The 17,736-nt window shown below is 36.4% G+C and overlaps 1 protein-coding gene across 2 annotated transcripts in view; it reads left to right on the top strand.

Moving 5' to 3' along the window:
• Positions 1-17,736, top strand: part of faf (ubiquitin carboxyl-terminal hydrolase-like faf) — a 299,786-nt gene that overhangs the window by 110,481 nt on the left and 171,569 nt on the right. For both annotated transcript variants that reach the window (XM_067158104.2, XM_067158103.2), the window contains exons 13-15: positions 200-300; positions 427-641; positions 17,608-17,722. In XM_067158104.2, coding sequence (XP_067014205.2) covers positions 200-300; positions 427-641; positions 17,608-17,722 — 431 coding nt within the window. The remainder of the gene's footprint in view (positions 1-199; positions 301-426; positions 642-17,607; positions 17,723-17,736) is intronic.

Genomic DNA, 17,736 nt, shown 5'->3' with positions numbered 1-17,736 from the left:
CTCTAATATAAATTCTTGGCTCTTATCAGTCAAGAAAAATGCACCAGGGTCAGTGATCAGATAAAATTGTTACAAATTGTCTGTAAACGATATCATTCAACTGGCTTGTGAAGCTCTCTGTAGCTCATTTTCTCTGTAGAGTTCTTTTAGTTTTTCATTCTTGTTATAAGTGGATAATAATTGTTTCCTTTTGTTACAGAGAATCCAGATTTAGATCCTAATCATTTTTATCCAGACCGTAGATACAATCACATACAGCAAGTGCAAGAAAGGTTAAATTTCCTCCGTTTTCTACTAAAAGTAAGAAACTTTGATATTTTATGAGTGTTGTTGAATTGTATTTTCTGAATACATTAGTTACATGGAAGGATCGATTGGTGACCATTTAATAGCACTGTTTTTTAGATGGGTGCCAATGTGTTGCAGGATGGTCAGCTATGGCTCTGTGCAGACCAGGCGAAGCAGATTTGGCAATGTCTGGCCGAGGAGGCTGTTTTTCCTCCTGACCGCGAGGCCTGCTTCAAATGGTTCTCCAAACTCATGGGGGAGGAACCAGACTTGGATCCTGCTATCAATAAAGATTTTTTTGAAAATAATATTCTACAGTTGGATCCCACGTTACTTACAGAGAGTGGCATGAAGTGAGTCTCTGAGTGTCTTAATGTGAATGCATGAATGAACTCTAGATGGAACTGCATGGAACATTCAAGCTATTTTTGTTTTTGCTTTCTTGGGTTCCCTGGTCTGAATTTGTTTGTAAGTTTTGTGATACCCTGCTTGTTGTTACTTGTCATGGATTTGCTTTAATTTTCATAATTATTTTCTTTTTTAAGAGATTCAGTTTGAGAATAAGGCACTTGCCAAGGAAAATTGTTCCAGAAACCTTACAACTTCATGCCTGGCTGAGAATGCTTGACATATGATGCTCATGATTAAATGGAATTGCTTGTATATTTGAACTGTCAGGATTTTAAAAGAATAATTGGTAGGACATGCGACTTAACCATGATAAAATCGTTCACCTTAGAAAATAGAATCAACTTAATTGGTCAGCAGAAATGACCAGCATAACATGAAATAAAGTGCAGTAGTTGTATGTTACATGCATTTTTATAATAAAGTTTGTTCAAAATGTTCACTTTAAATGTGATGGAACTCCACCAAAAGTATTAGCAAGTAATGGAAAAGGTGTATGAACTCCCTGTAGGTTTACTTAGTGTTACCAAATGTAGTTCCTTGGATGTAGCAAGAAGAGAGGGGACATTTCTCGAGACAGCCTGAGAGATATAGTTACCCAATAATATTGTACAAGTTCCTCAAAAGTACATTTTTTTTTTCAGAAACAATTTAACCTGTAGATATGATTGCTGTGGATTTCCATGGGGCTTGTATCTACATAGTGGGAAGTGGGATTATATTTTGATAATTATGTCAGATGAAATAGTCAAAACTCTATAAGATGTCCCTCTCTAGCATGTTTCCCTTATTATTATGTCATTATTCCAAAGTCCCAGTCCATGTCCTATTAAATACATGCTAAAGAAACCTGGATAGCCCATTTACATCACTTTAGTACATTCGTAACTCCCACCATAAGAAATTTAAATTAGCGTTCCCGGCCATATTGCACGCATGTTGTGCCAGCGATGACTGGCCTGGGTAAGGATTTGGTAGAGAACTTAATTTCACGGCCTTAGCGTATCATCCTACAGCTTCAGGAGCATCAGTCTAATACCAGTCTTTGCTGTAGGCATGCGTTTGTTTGGATTGTGCAACAGCAGCTCGTGTGTGTTGGTGCTTAATTTTATGTTCGTAAGTGCGTTGTGTAACAACGTACGTAAATTACACCTACTGTACGTACGTATACAGCTGACGTGTTTGTGTTTCATTTTATGTTCATAAGTGTATTGTCTAACAATGTACATAAATTACGCCTATTGTACTTCCGTATAGTGGTTTGCAGGACGTTCAGTTATGGAGAAGAAGAAAGCTAGACAGTTTACAAATGATGAAAAGTTAAAGTTTATTGAGAAAGCAGATGCTAATCCATACATGAAACATGTGCAAATCTCCCAGATGTTGCGCATTCTTACGATAACTTCAAGCATAATTGTAAGCAATGTGTATACTTCACATCTCTTAAGAACTTAATCCTTGATGTTTTATTATGTTTGTTTTCTTAAAATATATTATTTCATTAATTATAATTGTAAACACTTGTTCCTTTGTTTTCATCTTAACTAATTTTACGTTCATACCTAACCTTCAATTTAACACCATAATTAATTGTTCACATTTTTTTTTTTGCATGTTTCCTCTTTTGGACATTATTTTTTTCGGTTTCCACGAAAACGCCCAAACCAGTTTTGGCTGTATTAAATGGTAGGATCATACAAAACATTTGCTTGTTACTTTTTTTTTTTTTTAACAACTATACACGCAAAAGTGTAGCTTGTACTGACGACTGATGTCGTAAGCTCTTGCACATGCTCTTGGCTTCCGTCAGTGTGGGGGGTCTCTTTAGGAATACAAGACTAACTGTTCAGGAGTATCAGAAAATTTAATCCACCACATTGCAACCGTCAAAAGTACTCGTAGTTGGCATTCTGATAATAAATAAGAAAAATTATCTGGCTTCTTCATTGATCCTACAGTTTGGTGAAAACTGATAATGATCAGCCGGTACTAGTTGATCAAGGCTTGCGAGTCCACTCTTGAGTTATTTTAAAAACCTGTGTAATCTCAATGCCGTTATCATTATAGAGCTTCTGGTGGGATACAGGGGAACAGTGCCCAAATTTTTGTGCGACTCATTACCTGTTTTGGTGCAAGTTAAAAAGTTGAGGTCGTAGATTTCTACTGGGACTGAAGGGCTTCCTTCAGATTTTGAAAAATCATCTGTACACTTCGTATTAGTAGACTAGCTAAACAGACCCTAAATATTTCCGCCGTAACATTAATCATGTACTTAACAGTATTTTTGTATGGTTTGCTTTGTCATATGTTCAGACTGCCAGAAACCAAACTAGTGAAGCAGTTATTTAGTTACTTCTGGAAAAACAAAACAAAGAACACTTGGTTCACATCATCATTATCATTTCTTTGCTTCAGCAAGCCGGGTGAGGTTGTGTACGAGCCTCCTCCAGTTTGTCCTATCCATCCACAGATGCAACGCAATTTCACATCTCTAATTTTAAGGCCCTTCAATATCTGCTTTTCCCAAACATCACGAGTGGTCGAAGTTTGTTCGAGGAGTCCTGTGAGGGTCCATTCTTTTCATGTGACCATACCATTGCAATCTCTTCACTTCTAGAGTCTCCCGCAAGCTTCTTTCCAATCCAATCTGTTTTCAGATATCCACATTCGTTATTTTATCCATTTTTGTTTTTTGTAGACAAGAACAGAGGAACTTCATTTCTGTTGCCTGAAGACGACACTTTTTTGGTCCAGTAAGTGTTGCTGCTTCTAGGCCATATATCAATATAGGTACTAGATATATTTTCTTCAAGCTGATCTTGGAAACTAATGGAAATGTTTCATCCCAAAGTATTTGACATACAGCATGATAGAATTTGGAAGCTTTCTGTATTCTGTTGCTAATCTCTTGATGTATAAATGATTTAGAAGATTTAAATTTATCAGTGCTCCAAATTGAAGGCAGAGAAGAGAAGAGAATTCTAAGGAATAAACGCTTGCGATTTAACCTCTCAACATTTGAGCGAAGGAAGTACACCATGACTACAACCAAAGGGCAATCAGGTCTGACAGAATGAAGAAGTTTTGGGAACGAAGGAACAAGCTTAAAGCTGACTCTTTTTAATGCTATTAGACTTTAATGTATATGACTGATTGAACTATGAAAAAAAAAAAAAAAAAATGCACCCATCCATTACACTTGCAAGCTATACCTGCTACACTCTCATGTGTTCCTCAAGATAAACTTGATCTTGAATTGATCACAACCCTATAGCGATGACTATATCCTACAGCATTTATTTTTTATGGGATATTTGAGAGGAGAGGAAATTATGAAACAACTGTCTGTTCAGAATTCAGTTTTCCTTAGCATCACTGTAAGAACACTTTGAGCGCTCTGTGTACAACCTTAAATGCAAGTATCATGCTAATACATTTCACGTTATGAATGCGTAGGTGAGACGACTAACAAGAGATGATCATAAATGTTTTGGAAATGTAGAGAGAACAACAGTTTGAAATTATAGCATGCTGATTGAATTTACCTGAAAATGAATTGGCCGCATGGTACAGGTTGTAGAACTGTACATTGCCATTTAGGGGATGGTGAATTTAAACCCCACCATAAACACACCTCAAGAGAATTTTCCTTCAATTTTCATTTTTGCTCAAGGAAAATGCTGAGGCTGTTCCTTAATTAGGGCTAAAGCCCTGCTGCCCAATCCCAGCTCTTTCCTATTCCTACATAGTGAATTGCAGTAATTAACTAGCTGTAGAAAGAAAAACATATTGAAGACGTGAAAGTCCAGAATTTTTTGTAAATTCTCATTGATGGAGAGAAGAGTAAGAAGGTTCAAAGTCTGTTGTTGACTTGGAGGGTTCAGGAGATAGAAAGGAATGAATAGAAAGGAGCAGTTGTTTAACTTTGATGCTGGTTGCTTCTCAAGATGTGAACACTAGCTGAAGTTCAATTTCAGAATTAGGTGGTTATCCTTTACCTTTTAACCCTTAACCCTCGAATTAAAGTTCTCTGTGTTGCATCTACTACTCGTATTTTAAATGTACATTTTTATCTTATTTGACCTGTATTATTCTTTCACGATTTTGGAGATAGCACTTGCTTTTAAATGATGTAGTTAGGCTATACACGTTTACAGCAAGCTATACTGGAGCAAATTAAAGCAATATGTGAAATTTAAGACGAATTATTTTGCATTTTTATTATTATTATTATTATTATTATTATTATTATTATTACCGTTATCGCATACCAATTGGTTTCTTAATAATTTAGTGTACAAATTATCGCTAAAAAGCTATTGAAAACCTCTATTCAGTTTCCGGTTTCATACCTCGCGGTAGTTTGCAGGCTGAAACCACTGTAAACGGCGATTTTTTGAAATCTGGATCTCTTGATTTATAATTGTGCCAGCCGTGAGCATGAGCTACATGTTGGGTTACGGTACACAAACCAACCATCGTCAGTTCACTTTTAGGCATCGTGAAATGCTATTAGATATATTCATTAGGAGCAGAGGTGTGAAAATACTGTGGTTTTGTGTGTTGCCTGACATATACAACATATATATGTGACTAGAAGAGCACATGGCGACCATGTTTGTTTACTATCGCTCGAGCTTCGGTGTGCGTGAGTGGACAGCTGACGGCTACACTGCCATCTAAATAATAGATTTTTGACTGGTTGTCAAATAGTATCTGGATTCTACAGAGTTCCACGCTGAACCGAAAGATGGCAGTACAGTATATCACCGTGTATTTTGTCGCCTAAGAGACGGCAGACGAGCGGTGGGCGATACAATGTCATGCCGGGTCTCGCCCGACATGCGACCGGAACGGGAATATCGTAATGTCGGGCCTCACCCGACAGACGAGTGGTAAAGGTTAAGAAAGAATATTTTCAGAAGTTGAACTTGCTGCATCGTTCTAGTTAACTCCTTCACCAGCCTTGACAAACGGGTCTTTGCTCTGACTTAGGTTAGTTTCATAACTCGGCATTTAGTGCTGTTTGTCAAGGATTGAGCAGTAGAAATGAATATTCGTCTGTGGAAAAAGTATTGGCTTTGATTGCCAATTCATTTTCAATCCATCACCACTGATATGCATTGAGGCCTTTTGCTCAGGTGGCATATTCCCTATAAGTTGTTTACTTATTTCTTAAACTATTTCAAAGAAGTTAGAAATTTTCTGAACATCTCCCTTGATAAATTATTGAAGTTCCTAATTCCTCTTCCATATGCAGGTGTGATAGGATGGTGATAAATGACAGATCTGTCATCATCAAGTATGATTGAGTAGATACAAGTGCAGGGAGGGTTGGAAAATTGAAATGTTAATGTTGGAAGTTCTGCACACAAGTGTTATAGCCTGAGTGGGTTGAATTGATTTTACCTGGTTCTTGGTATAATGAACGAGTGACCTTGTGTGGAAGATTACTTAGCAGTGGTGCTGGTGAAATTGGAATGAGTCTTGCAGTAATTATGTTCGCTGAGGACAGGAGGAGGTGGATGTTGATATCGTTCATATCAAGAGAATGATGATTTTGAAGTTTAGTTGACGCTTGAATGTAACTGTTGAGCTCTGACAAGATCCCTGGTTTGGGGAGTGTGTTCTTTATTTTATGTGCATCCTGTCAGGTCACTTGTAACTGGCAAATCACTGTTCTCCATCTCGTCCCATTTCATTACACACTGAGCTCGATAGCTGCAGTCGCTTAAGTGCGGCCAGTATCAAGTGTTCGGGAGATAGTGGGTTCGAACCCCACTGTCGGCAGCCCTGAAGATGGTTTTCAGTGATTTCCCATTTTCACACCAGGCAAATGCTGAGGCTGTACCTTAACTAAGGCCACGGCCGCTTCCTTCCCACTCCTAGCCCTTTCCTGTCCCATCATCGCAATAAGACATATCTGTGTCGGTGCGACGTAAAGCAACTTCCATTTCATTACATACTCCTCCTGTCTTACTAATGAAGACAATATAGAATTATTTGCTTTTTGTTCGGTCAGAACTTGGCCTATCATCATGGCCAGGCTGTCGCATGGTAGCTACTGTGCAAACAATAAATGTCTTGATGGTTTTGTATTGACTTAGTTCTCAAATATTAATTCTTAGAAGAAGTTGTATTTACAGGTCCAACTGTTCAATACAACTTACACTCAACGCAAAAATTGAGGGAATTAGTCATATATATATATAAAAATTGGAACATGTTTCAGCCCTTATTGGGCCATCATTAGCTTTTAAAGCTGTTGAAAAAAAATCTTAAAAATACATAAATATAAAAATTTGATACAAAATGAAAACATGCTTGAAGTCATTTTAAAATGCAGCTTGAAGTGTCTTATCTTAACCATGGAATGCTACACTTGTGTTTCAGGGACACTATAACCATTCACCGGGGCACTGAGTACTCATTCAGCCTTGAGATTTATTTTAAAATCTCATTAAATCCATGAAATGGATTTTTTCCAATACGTGAATATATATTTGCAAATTAGAACGGCTCTGTAATCGCTGGTACTGAAATAGAATTAAATTCTACCTCTTGGTGTTTGGTATTATTATAAGTTCACTTTGCAAACTTTGGGCACAGTTATTCTGGCATATGGTTATTGCATACGAATATGTTTCATTCACTGCAAATAATAGTGATTTTAGACTCTTTTTGGACAGTTGTTACATATTTCGGACCTGAGACTGACTGCTGTTGTTTGGCTAAGAATCATTGGATAACTCGGGAGATACTAGACCTGGTTGACGAAAATACAAGAAAGCTAGAAATGAAGAGAGCAGAAAAGAATACAGGCGATTAAAGAATGAAGTGGATAGAAAGTGCAAGGTCGCTAAGGAAGAATGGCTGAAGGAGAAGTGCAAGGATGTCGAAGGTTGTATGGTCTAGAAAAGGTAGATCCTACATACAGGAAAAGCAAGGAAACCTTTGGAGAAAGGAAAACTAGGTGTATAAATATTAAGAGCTCAGATGGAAAACCACTTTGAGGGAAAGAAGACAAAGCAGAAAGATGGCAGGTGCATATCCAACAGTTGTATCGAGGTAAAGACATAGATGATTTGGTTCTGGAACAAGAAGAGGCTATTGATGCTGATGAAATGAGACCTGATTTTGAGGTCACAGTTAGACAGAGCTGAGAGAGTACTAAATAGGAACAAGGCACCTGGAATTGATGACATTCCCTGTGAATTACTGTCTGCCTTAGGAGAAACCAGCTTGGCAAGGTTATTTGGTCTAGTATGTAAGATGTATGAGACAGGAGAAGTGCCATCCGATTTTTGGCAGAATGTTGTTATACCTTTTCCCAAGAAAGCCAGTGCTGACAAGTGTGTGAAAACTACTGCACCATTAGTTTAGTATCTCATGCCTGTAAAATTTGAATATGTGTTATTTATAGAAGAATGGAAAGACAAGATAAAACTGAGTTGTGAGAAGACCAGTTTGTTTCAGAAGAAAGGTAGGAACACGTAAAGCAATCCTGACTTCACGTCTGATCTTAGGGATCGAAATTATAGACAAGCCGACGTACATGGAGTTTGTAGATCTAGAAAAGGCATTCGAAAAGATTGATCGGACCAAGCTATTTGAGATTCTGAAGATGATTAGGATCAGATACGGAGAATAAAGAATTATCTACAATCTGTATAAAAATGAGTCTGCAGTGATAAGAACAGAGGGCTTTGAAAAAGAAGTAGCAATCCAGAAAAGAGAGAGGCAAGGGTGCATTTTGTCCCCCCTCCTTTTCAAAGTTTATGTAGAACAGGTAGTAAAGGAAATCAAAGAGGAATTTGGAAGGAATCACAATCTAAGGAGAGGAAATCAAAATCCTTAGATTTGCCAATGATATCGTTATTTAATCTGAGACTGCAGAAGATCTCTAAGTTGCTGAATAGTATGGCCAGAGTCTTGGGTAGGGAGTACAAGGTGAAAATAAGTTCAAAACACAAGTAATGGAGTGCAGTCGAACAAAGGCAGGTGATACAGGTAATTATTAGATTAGGAAATGAAGTCTTAAAGGAAGTAGGTGAATATTGTTACTTGGGTAGTAAAATAACTAACGATGGCAGAAGTAAGGAGGATATAAAATGCATACTAGCACAGGCAAGAAAGAGCTTTCTTAAGAAAAGAAATTTGCTCATTTCGAACATTGATGTAGGAATTAGAAAGATATTTCTTAAGACTTTCGTGTGGAGCGTGGCATTGTATGGAAGTGAAACATGGACGATAACCAGCTTGGAAGAAAGAGAACAGAAGCTTTTGAAATGTGGTGTTGCAGAAGAATGCTGAAGGTGAGATGGATAGATTGATGACAAATGAAGAGATACCAAATCAAATTGGTGAGAGGAGATCGATTTGGCTAAATTTGACGAGAAGAGGAGATAAAATGTTAGGACACATCTTAAGATACCCATCACTTGTTCAGTTGGTTTCACGTTGACAGTCGAATGAATGCCGGTGGACAACAGTTGAGAGGTGCTGTTATTGAGGGAAGGTGAAGTGAAGGGAAGCAATAGCTTGCCCGTCTCATGCTTTGATTGGTTTATTCGTTTTTGATTCTGGAAAAAGTTTCATTAAAGCATTTAAAAAAAATATATTGACTTCTTAAGAAATGTTATGTTTGAAGTTAATGGTTAAATCTTTGGTCGAAAAGTGTGTGGATATTCTCGAATATATTGACCAAAATGCCTTTTGGGTATGTGCAATATTTCTGTCTTGATTTATGGAAGTAAAGGAGTGACTAAATCACTTGTGGTCACTCGTAGCCGAAAATGTATTTCTTGAGGTTTACGTGTTCTTTATAACGATTAAGAGATAAGAACTTCATATTGTTCCGTATTGAAGTGAATTCACTAATAAGTTAAAAGAAAGTATATAATGGTTCAACCTTCCAATACTATTAAAATAAGAAATGTAAGTTTACATTCCTATTTAATTAAAATTGGTACCGGTTTCAACCATTATTTTTGTTCATCAGCCGATCACAAATAAGTATTGAAAGTTTGAACCATTTTATACTTTCTTCATAACAAGTTAAAAACCTCCTCGCTGTTTGAGAAATGTAACTGGCATCACGTTGGGAACATTTTAGTTTAAATATTTACTAATGTCTTTGAAAACTTGTGTATTGTAGAAAAGCTTAGCATTGTTGGTGTTTGTTTTGAACGTGATGTTCGAATTATGTTTGTTGTATTATATAAATTGCTATTTTTAAAGGTTAAAAATATCAAAATCCTTCTTTTTCTTAGGTTTTTTTTTCTCTTCAACGTAGTGGTTGGCTCGTTTTTTATTTTGTTGATTTTGTCAATGAAGTTTCTATTGTAGCCATTGTCAGATGTAGTAGTATTTATTCATTTTACATTTTATGTTCTACTTTGCACCATTCTGGTCAGTTATACAAAGCATTTTTGATATTTTTATAAGCTCAGTATTTCTTCATTCTGAGAGATTTTGCCTTCATTACTTCAATTGAAAACACCCTCTGATTAGATCTTTTATTGGTCTCGGTCTGTAGCCTGGTATGTGGGTCTTGAAGTATCTTAAATTTGTCTGTTTTGTCTTTAAGATGTGTTTGTATGTTCATTCTTCAGCCCTAAGGCTGGTTGGATCCTCAACAGCTCTGCCATCAGCTGTCATAGATGGCCTAGGCATCACTGAAGTGGTGTACTAGGAAAATGAGGGGTGAGGTAGTTTCCCATTGCTTTCCTCACCGAGCCAGAAGTTATTACATATCAGTCTGCCAAGCCCACTGAAATGCATGCACCAACCAACCCTATGAGCAACGTTTTCACACCATTCGTACCAGGGACTGGCTGCACAAGGAATGGCATTATTAGCATCGCTCATACCTCAGTCACTTTCATATTGTCAAAGCCAAGGATAAGGGATAAGACAGAGACAGATCAATGAAAGTAACAAAATTGCTCTAGCCCATACCAGAAGACATAGTGCACTGTAAACACTAGGTCCTGCCAGCAAAGGCATGTCTTTGAAATATCTGTTGTTATTTGTAGTTCTTTATCATCCTTAGTTTCCATAATCAGTTTAATCTTGGTCTTGCTGTTCCATAATTTTTCAATTATTCTTCTGCTAACTCTGATAAGATGTCCAAAGAATGAGACACTTTTATTTCCTAATCATGCTCAATACCATTTCATTTTCATTATAAATTGTTGTATTTGATCGAACTTAACTTTCAACCTATTAGGTTTTGTGTTCCCTACATATAGTACGTGTTGAAGAGATGTGAAGTACAGAATAATAATGGCCAACTGGACTCGTACTACACTCATGTTCAGTAAAAACCAGAACACCTTGAAAGACTAGAGATAAGTTCATGTCCACCTCTAGTCTTTCAAGGTGGTGGTGGTTTTTTTTTAAAAATATATGAACACGAGTGTATATGTTCAGAACACGACCTAAATGGTAAAGTTAATTTCAGTTACAATGCAGTCATGAAAATTGAATATTTATTTTTATTTGATGTTATTCTCTATTGTCCATTAACTTGAAATTGTTAATTTATGCATGTTCTAATTATTAATTTTTCTGTCTTAAGTATTTTGTGTATTTAAGCTGTATTAGGACAGTAGTTTTAAAAATGGTTTCATTAGCATAAGTTATTTCTGACTGGGTGACTGTTTTGATGTCTTTAATTTTACTGCTATTGATACGCCTTTTTTTTTTTTTTAAATGTAGTGTTCGTAATATAATTGGCTTTGTTTAATTTATTTATTCTATTATGCAAAGCTGGTTTTTGTTAAGATTATAATTTCTCCTAGATACATTTATCAACAATTTTGATTTCTTTTCAGTCAGTTGCGACTTTATTTACCAGAGGTGGATCTGTAAGCATGATCTCAGTTTTTCAAAGGATATTCTAATACCTACTTCTCGTTCTATTTCTTATAGGGATTTAATTTGGTGTCAAGTTTACTGAATATTTTTGGACAATAGAGCAAGGTCATCAACAAATCCTAAGCAGTTTAAACTTAAATTTTGTTTGGAACTTCAAGTTTTTATATTCTTCGGGATTGACCTTGTACCATTCCCTCGTTATACATTGTCGTCGTCGTAAGTAAACATATTCTTCAATAGTTTACAATTTCACACTCTCAAAGCTTTGTGAATATCTTTCATATGACTTTGTAGCCCAATCTTGGCATGAAACATACATCCACACAGATCACAGAGCGGAACTTGACGGAGCTTCAACTCATGATATAACCTTATGTTATTAAGCCTACATGTATTGAAAAGGTGGTACCATTGCATAATTTTATTCATTTTAATTGTGCTTCCTTGCTTGTCGTTTATCCTCTTCACGTCTCCGTCGTTCCTCTTGAAACACCGAAACTGATGTAGAAACAGTGTGGCGCTAATATGTACGATTCTCATCAAGCGTATCCCAGGATTGAGTGTTAATTCTAGCGTTTTTTTTTTATAGTATGCTTTTGCTGATTCTTAAAACTATCGCACAATTAAATAGTAGCCTAAAGGTGATAAAGTCTCCTTGTCTTAAACCTGATTTAATCAAAAATGGTTCAGAAACTCTCTCCTAAAATTTACTTTTGATTTGGTAATAGTTGAAGTAAGTTCTATCGGTTTAATTTTGAGTCCAAATTTCCACGACTTTAAAAAAATTGAAGGATTGTGTATGTAATAATATGCCTTCTTAAAGTCAAGAGATGTGATTACTATTGTCTTGTTTTTCCTGTAATATGTCATTATTAATTTTAGAGTGATAATCTGTTCAGCACAAAATCTCCAGGGTCTAAAGCCTCCATGGTGTTCTCCTAACTCTTGTTCTAATTCATCACTAATCCTTCCAAATAAGCAGTCCAAGTTAGATAATCATCTGTAATTATCTGGGTTACTCTTATCTCCTTTCTTGTGAAGAGGATGTATTAAGGTCGTTGTCCAATATTACGGAAATTGTTCAGTATTACATTTTGTTTTAAAAGCCATATGTAAGGAAATCTGAACAGTGTTACTTGAATATTTTTCAACAACTTGAATATTCTTCAACATCTGCACAAAAATCTGGTCTTCTCTGCTTGCCTTATAGTTTTTAAGTTCTTTGAGTGCTTTTTCTAATTTTTGAAATTGTGGAGGGTCTGTGTTGTTAAATTTGGTTTTTATAGGGTCTTAGGAAGAAGAACAGTCAGAAGATTACAAGGTATGTTTGGGGACACAGACAAACAAAGACCATGATTGATTATATAATCATAGAGAAAGAACTCCAGAAGAACCTTTTAGATGTTGCAGCCATGCCTGAAGAAGTCTTTGGTGGGGATCATAGAGTTGTGATACAAAAATTGCAAGTGGGAAAGATTGAAAAAACCCTATTGAGAAGAGAGAAAAGAATTAAAGTATAGAAGTTGAAGGTGAAAAGCATACAAGAAGAATTTCAAAGGGAAATAATACCCTTGGTACCCGGGATGGAGATGGGGAATGTCGAAGATGAATGGAAAAAATTGGAGGAAGCACTGGTTGGATGTGCAGAAAAGGTATGCGGTAGAACATCAGGAAATGTGAAAGACAGAGATACACTGGTGGAATGACAGGGTATAGATTAAAGTGAAGGAAAAGAAAATTGCATGGAAAGCATGGAAAACATCTAAGACTGAAGAAAGTAGAAGAATATATGTGGAGGCAAAGAATTTGACCAAGAAATTAATGGAGGAGGAAAAGCTGGGCCTTATTCACACAGAAATTGAGAGACCATATGCGGGGCAGTAAGAAATTATTGTATGGTATCTTAAGGAACAAAAAGAGAGATCAAGTAAACACCAGATTTGTGAAGGATGGTGGCATAATATTAACAAAGCCAGAAGAAATAAGAAATAGATGGATAGAGTATTTTCAGAAGTTGCTGAACATGAGAACTGATGAGTCATTCAGTGGATGACCAGGAAAGGCAATGAGTTGATGAAAAAATGGATAAAGAAATTACTGGGAATGAAATTGAAATGGCAGTAAGAGAGATGAAGAATGGAAAAACTGCTGGAATAGATGAAATTTCAGTGGAGATGATAAAGGCAGCTGGAGCCGTAGGCCTGCAGTGGACATATCGAGTTCTCAGGAGTGTCTGGGAGGTCCCTGAAGATTGACCAACAGGAATAAACATCCCAATTTTCAAGAAAGGTGATAAGGTATTGAAGAACTACAGGAGAATTACTCTATCCCATGTTGCTAAGATAATGGAGAGGTTACTGGAGAGTAGGAGAAAGTTGAGTGTTGAAAATCAGATACAGGTTTGAGAAGTGGAAGGTCAACAATAGAGCCCATTTTCATTATCAGACCACTAATGGAAAAGAAATGGGAGTATGGGAATGATATGATGACGACATTCATTGACATTGAAAAGGCATATGACAGTGTCCCCAGGACTAAGGTTTGGGACAGTCCTGGTGCAAAAAGGAATTGGACAGGGATTAATAAAAATGATCATGGCAATGTACAAGGAATATTGTAGCCTGGATGCTGAGATTAGTAAGAGGATTCAAGCTGGAAGCTGTTTCTATCATAGTGTAAGAAACATGTTATCGGACAAAGATGTGCCAGTGGAAGCTAAGGAAACTATGTACAAGATGTTTTACGTACCCATAACAACTTAGGGAGCTGAAACTTGGACAGTGACAAAGAAGGATCAGAGTCGAATACAGGCAGCTGAAATGAAGTTTTTGAGGAGTATGATACAGAAGAGTAGAAGAGGGAAAATAAGGAATGAGAAAATCTGGGAAGAAATTGGCGTGAAAAAAATGAATGATAGAATAGAGAAGAGCCGACTAAGATGGTTTGGGCACATAAAGCGAATGCGTGATGAAAGAATGCCAAAAGAGGTGATGCAAATGCAAGAAAGGAGAGGCCGTGGACAACCACAATTGAAATGGAAGGACTCAATCCAACGCAGTATTATAGAAAGAAACCTGATATGTTTTTGACATTTTTGACATGCTCTATTGGTGAAAAATATCTAAATTCCCTCCATTCGAATTTAGAATTTTCCATTCAGGAGGAGTGGTGGAAAGACCGAAGAAAGTGGAGAGGAACCATATTTGCCCTTACATGGCTACAGCTGGATACAGGGAAATGATGATGATGAGGGGTATTTGTATTAATATGTAATAGCTCCTTAGGTTCTTCACAATTCAAAAGTTTACTGAATGCTTTTGTCATAATCTCAGCATTTTCATTATTACTCTGTGTCATTTTCTCATCTTCATCATTCAGCATTAATGTATGAGGCTCATCTGTAGTTGTCTTCCAAATATTTTATTAGAATCTCTAGAATTGGTCTTATGGAAATTAACTTCTATAGAGTTCATTATATCCTTATGAATTTCTCTCTTAGTTCTTCTAATATTTTGTGGGAATTTCTTCCTGATATTCTTTAGGTTGAACTTGAACCGTTCCTGATGTGTCTCCTTGGTCACAATCTGTCCACCAGGCATGTTTTTTGTTGTTGTTTTTTTACAAGGGTTCAGTGTAGCTACATTTTCACTTGTTTTTTGAGAACTGGGGTCAGTTCTTCAAGATGATCTGTCAGTTTTATTATTTGCATATCTTCCTTTATATTCGTAATTTTTATTAACTGGTGTGAGTCATAATTCTGCATTCCTATAATAGTTTTTCTGTTCTTCTGTAGTGATGTGAATTTAATATTAATTTTGACAATGTAGTGATCAGAACAAGTAGCTATTCCTCTTAATAATTTTACATTATAAATATCTTAAACGAAAAATTATCCATACTTACATGGTCTAGCTGCTATTCCCTTTTCCTCCAATCAGGGCTGGGAAGACTTTGAAGAAAGGAGACAAGCTGCTTGACTAACCAGTATGTTACAGATGTTGATTCCCATAGGGAATATCATCTGATGGCCAAGCAGGCATCAATTTTTGGTAATGAGACAGTCTCTCATAGTGCATTGGCACTGCCGGTGGCTTCAAGTAGCCTACGCAGTGGCCTCCACGGTATGCACTAGCCATGCGTCTTGGTGAGTGTACTATGTACCAACTGATGAGCCCAACTTAGCACACGGAGGAGAAACGCTGGCAACCAGGAATGAGTTAGCTGGAAAATTTATAATGTCCAATAACAGACCATATGTATAGGTTTTATAAGCAGTATGCTCCGAGATGTCGGTGGGGATGGTGTGGAGTGACGATAGTAGATGAACAAGTTTTTGTGTTGTTTTTATAAGTAGGAATGGTCAGTATGAAGATACGGTTGGAATTCAAGAGGACAAATTGGTACAAATTTTTGTTTAAAAGAAGAGAAGTTGCGGATTGGAATAATTTTCCAATGGAGATGTTGGTTAAATTTCCAAGTTCTTTGAAATTCTTTAATAAAAGACAAAGTAAACAACAGATGGGCACCTGCCCAGGTGACAGATCCCTTAAGTGTGTATCAGTGGTGATTTTATTTAATATTTTAAAATAGCTAAACCATTGGTTTTAAACATGCAGTTAGGTATTTTCAGAAGACATTTGATTTTTTAAAATTATGTTAGGGGTTCTGTGGTCCAGAGGGAAAGAAGCTGGACAAAAGCACACCAAGAAAATTTTAAATTTAGAATGTATATTCTAAGTTATGTTTTCTTTCTTTTTCTTTGCTAATCTTTTCGGGAAACAACAATATATTACATAAATGCTCAGTAACAAAAGGTAATTAGAGTAGGAAAAGATTTATAGCTTAATCATCACAGAAGTAGCATCCATTATAACATAAGACCAATTAGTGTTACAAGTATCTTTGGTTAAAGAAAGAGAACCATGAGGCTTCAGCCTTTATGAATTATGACTCCTTTAGACAAGCATCATCAATTCAGGATTGTGCTTTGGAAACAGCCCCTTGGTCAGTATATACCATTGTTTTAAGTTAGTTTCTGGGAAGGTGGGGCATTTTGGGTCGAATCCACACGTTGTTTTAAGTTCATAATCATTGTTCATAGTCTTTTTGAATTCTAGTCAGTTGATTGATTTTGGAATTATTTTAAACTTTTATCCACTGATTATTTTACATTCATTCATTCATTCATTCATTCTTCATCAAGTTTTGAATTTTGGTCTCTGGATGAATTTTGGAATTTTAAATTATCATTACATTTTGTCTCATTTCGTACCATTAGGGGTCGATGACAAACATGTTACGCCCCTTTAAACAATCATCATCATCATCATCATCGTCGCGCTCGTACGTCCCGTAATGTACATAGTGCCCACAAGGGGGTTATTACCTTGTCCATAGACAACCTAGAAACCGAACAACCTAACTGAAAATAAAGAAACCCTACTAAGATAGTTGCAGCACGCCATAACTGTTCCATGCTAGAGAACGCTGGCATCTTCCTATTGCTACACACAGTTCTAGTTGTAAAATGTTTGTCTATGTAGAATTTAGCTTTTCCTCTCAAGCCAACTTTATCTACTTAGGATTTTGTTCTATGTTAGGGGATGAAAATGTGTTTACCTTGACCGTGCTGCAGTATAAGACCCACAATTAAAACTAAGTGTGTATCAGATGATGGAATGCATGGTGAAGCTATTGCATGTTTTTTTTGTTTCTCGCCTTAAATGACCATCAGTGTCATAGGATATAAACTTCATGGTTTTGATGTGTATTGAATTGTGATCACAATAATAATTATTAAATTAATGTTGTAATGGTCCATCTTTTTCCAATACTATAATATGCAATATTATTGAATTACATTATCCAGTACTCTGTTTTCCGAGCTTTCACAGTAACATAGATTCCAAGGGGCGAAAAATCCACATGGGTCGACGTCCGGAACAAATAGCATTTAAAAAAAAAATAGATTCCATGTTGCTGCCATTAAAGAAAAACATGTGTTTTAAACAATTCTTCTTTCATTTCTAGATGTTTTGAAAGGTTTTTCAAGGCTGTGAATTCCAAAGAAGGAAAACTGAAACCTAGAAGAAGAGCTTTTTTAATGGATGATGTAGATCTAATTGGAGCTGAGTATCTGTGGAGAGTGAGTATGGTGTT

Source organism: Anabrus simplex, chromosome 14, assembly GCF_040414725.1.
Source record: "Anabrus simplex isolate iqAnaSimp1 chromosome 14, ASM4041472v1, whole genome shotgun sequence".
NCBI classification, from domain to species: domain Eukaryota; kingdom Metazoa; phylum Arthropoda; class Insecta; order Orthoptera; family Tettigoniidae; genus Anabrus; species Anabrus simplex.
The sequence above is the reverse complement of the archived record's forward strand: the minus strand, read 5'-3'. Positions and strand labels throughout refer to the sequence as shown.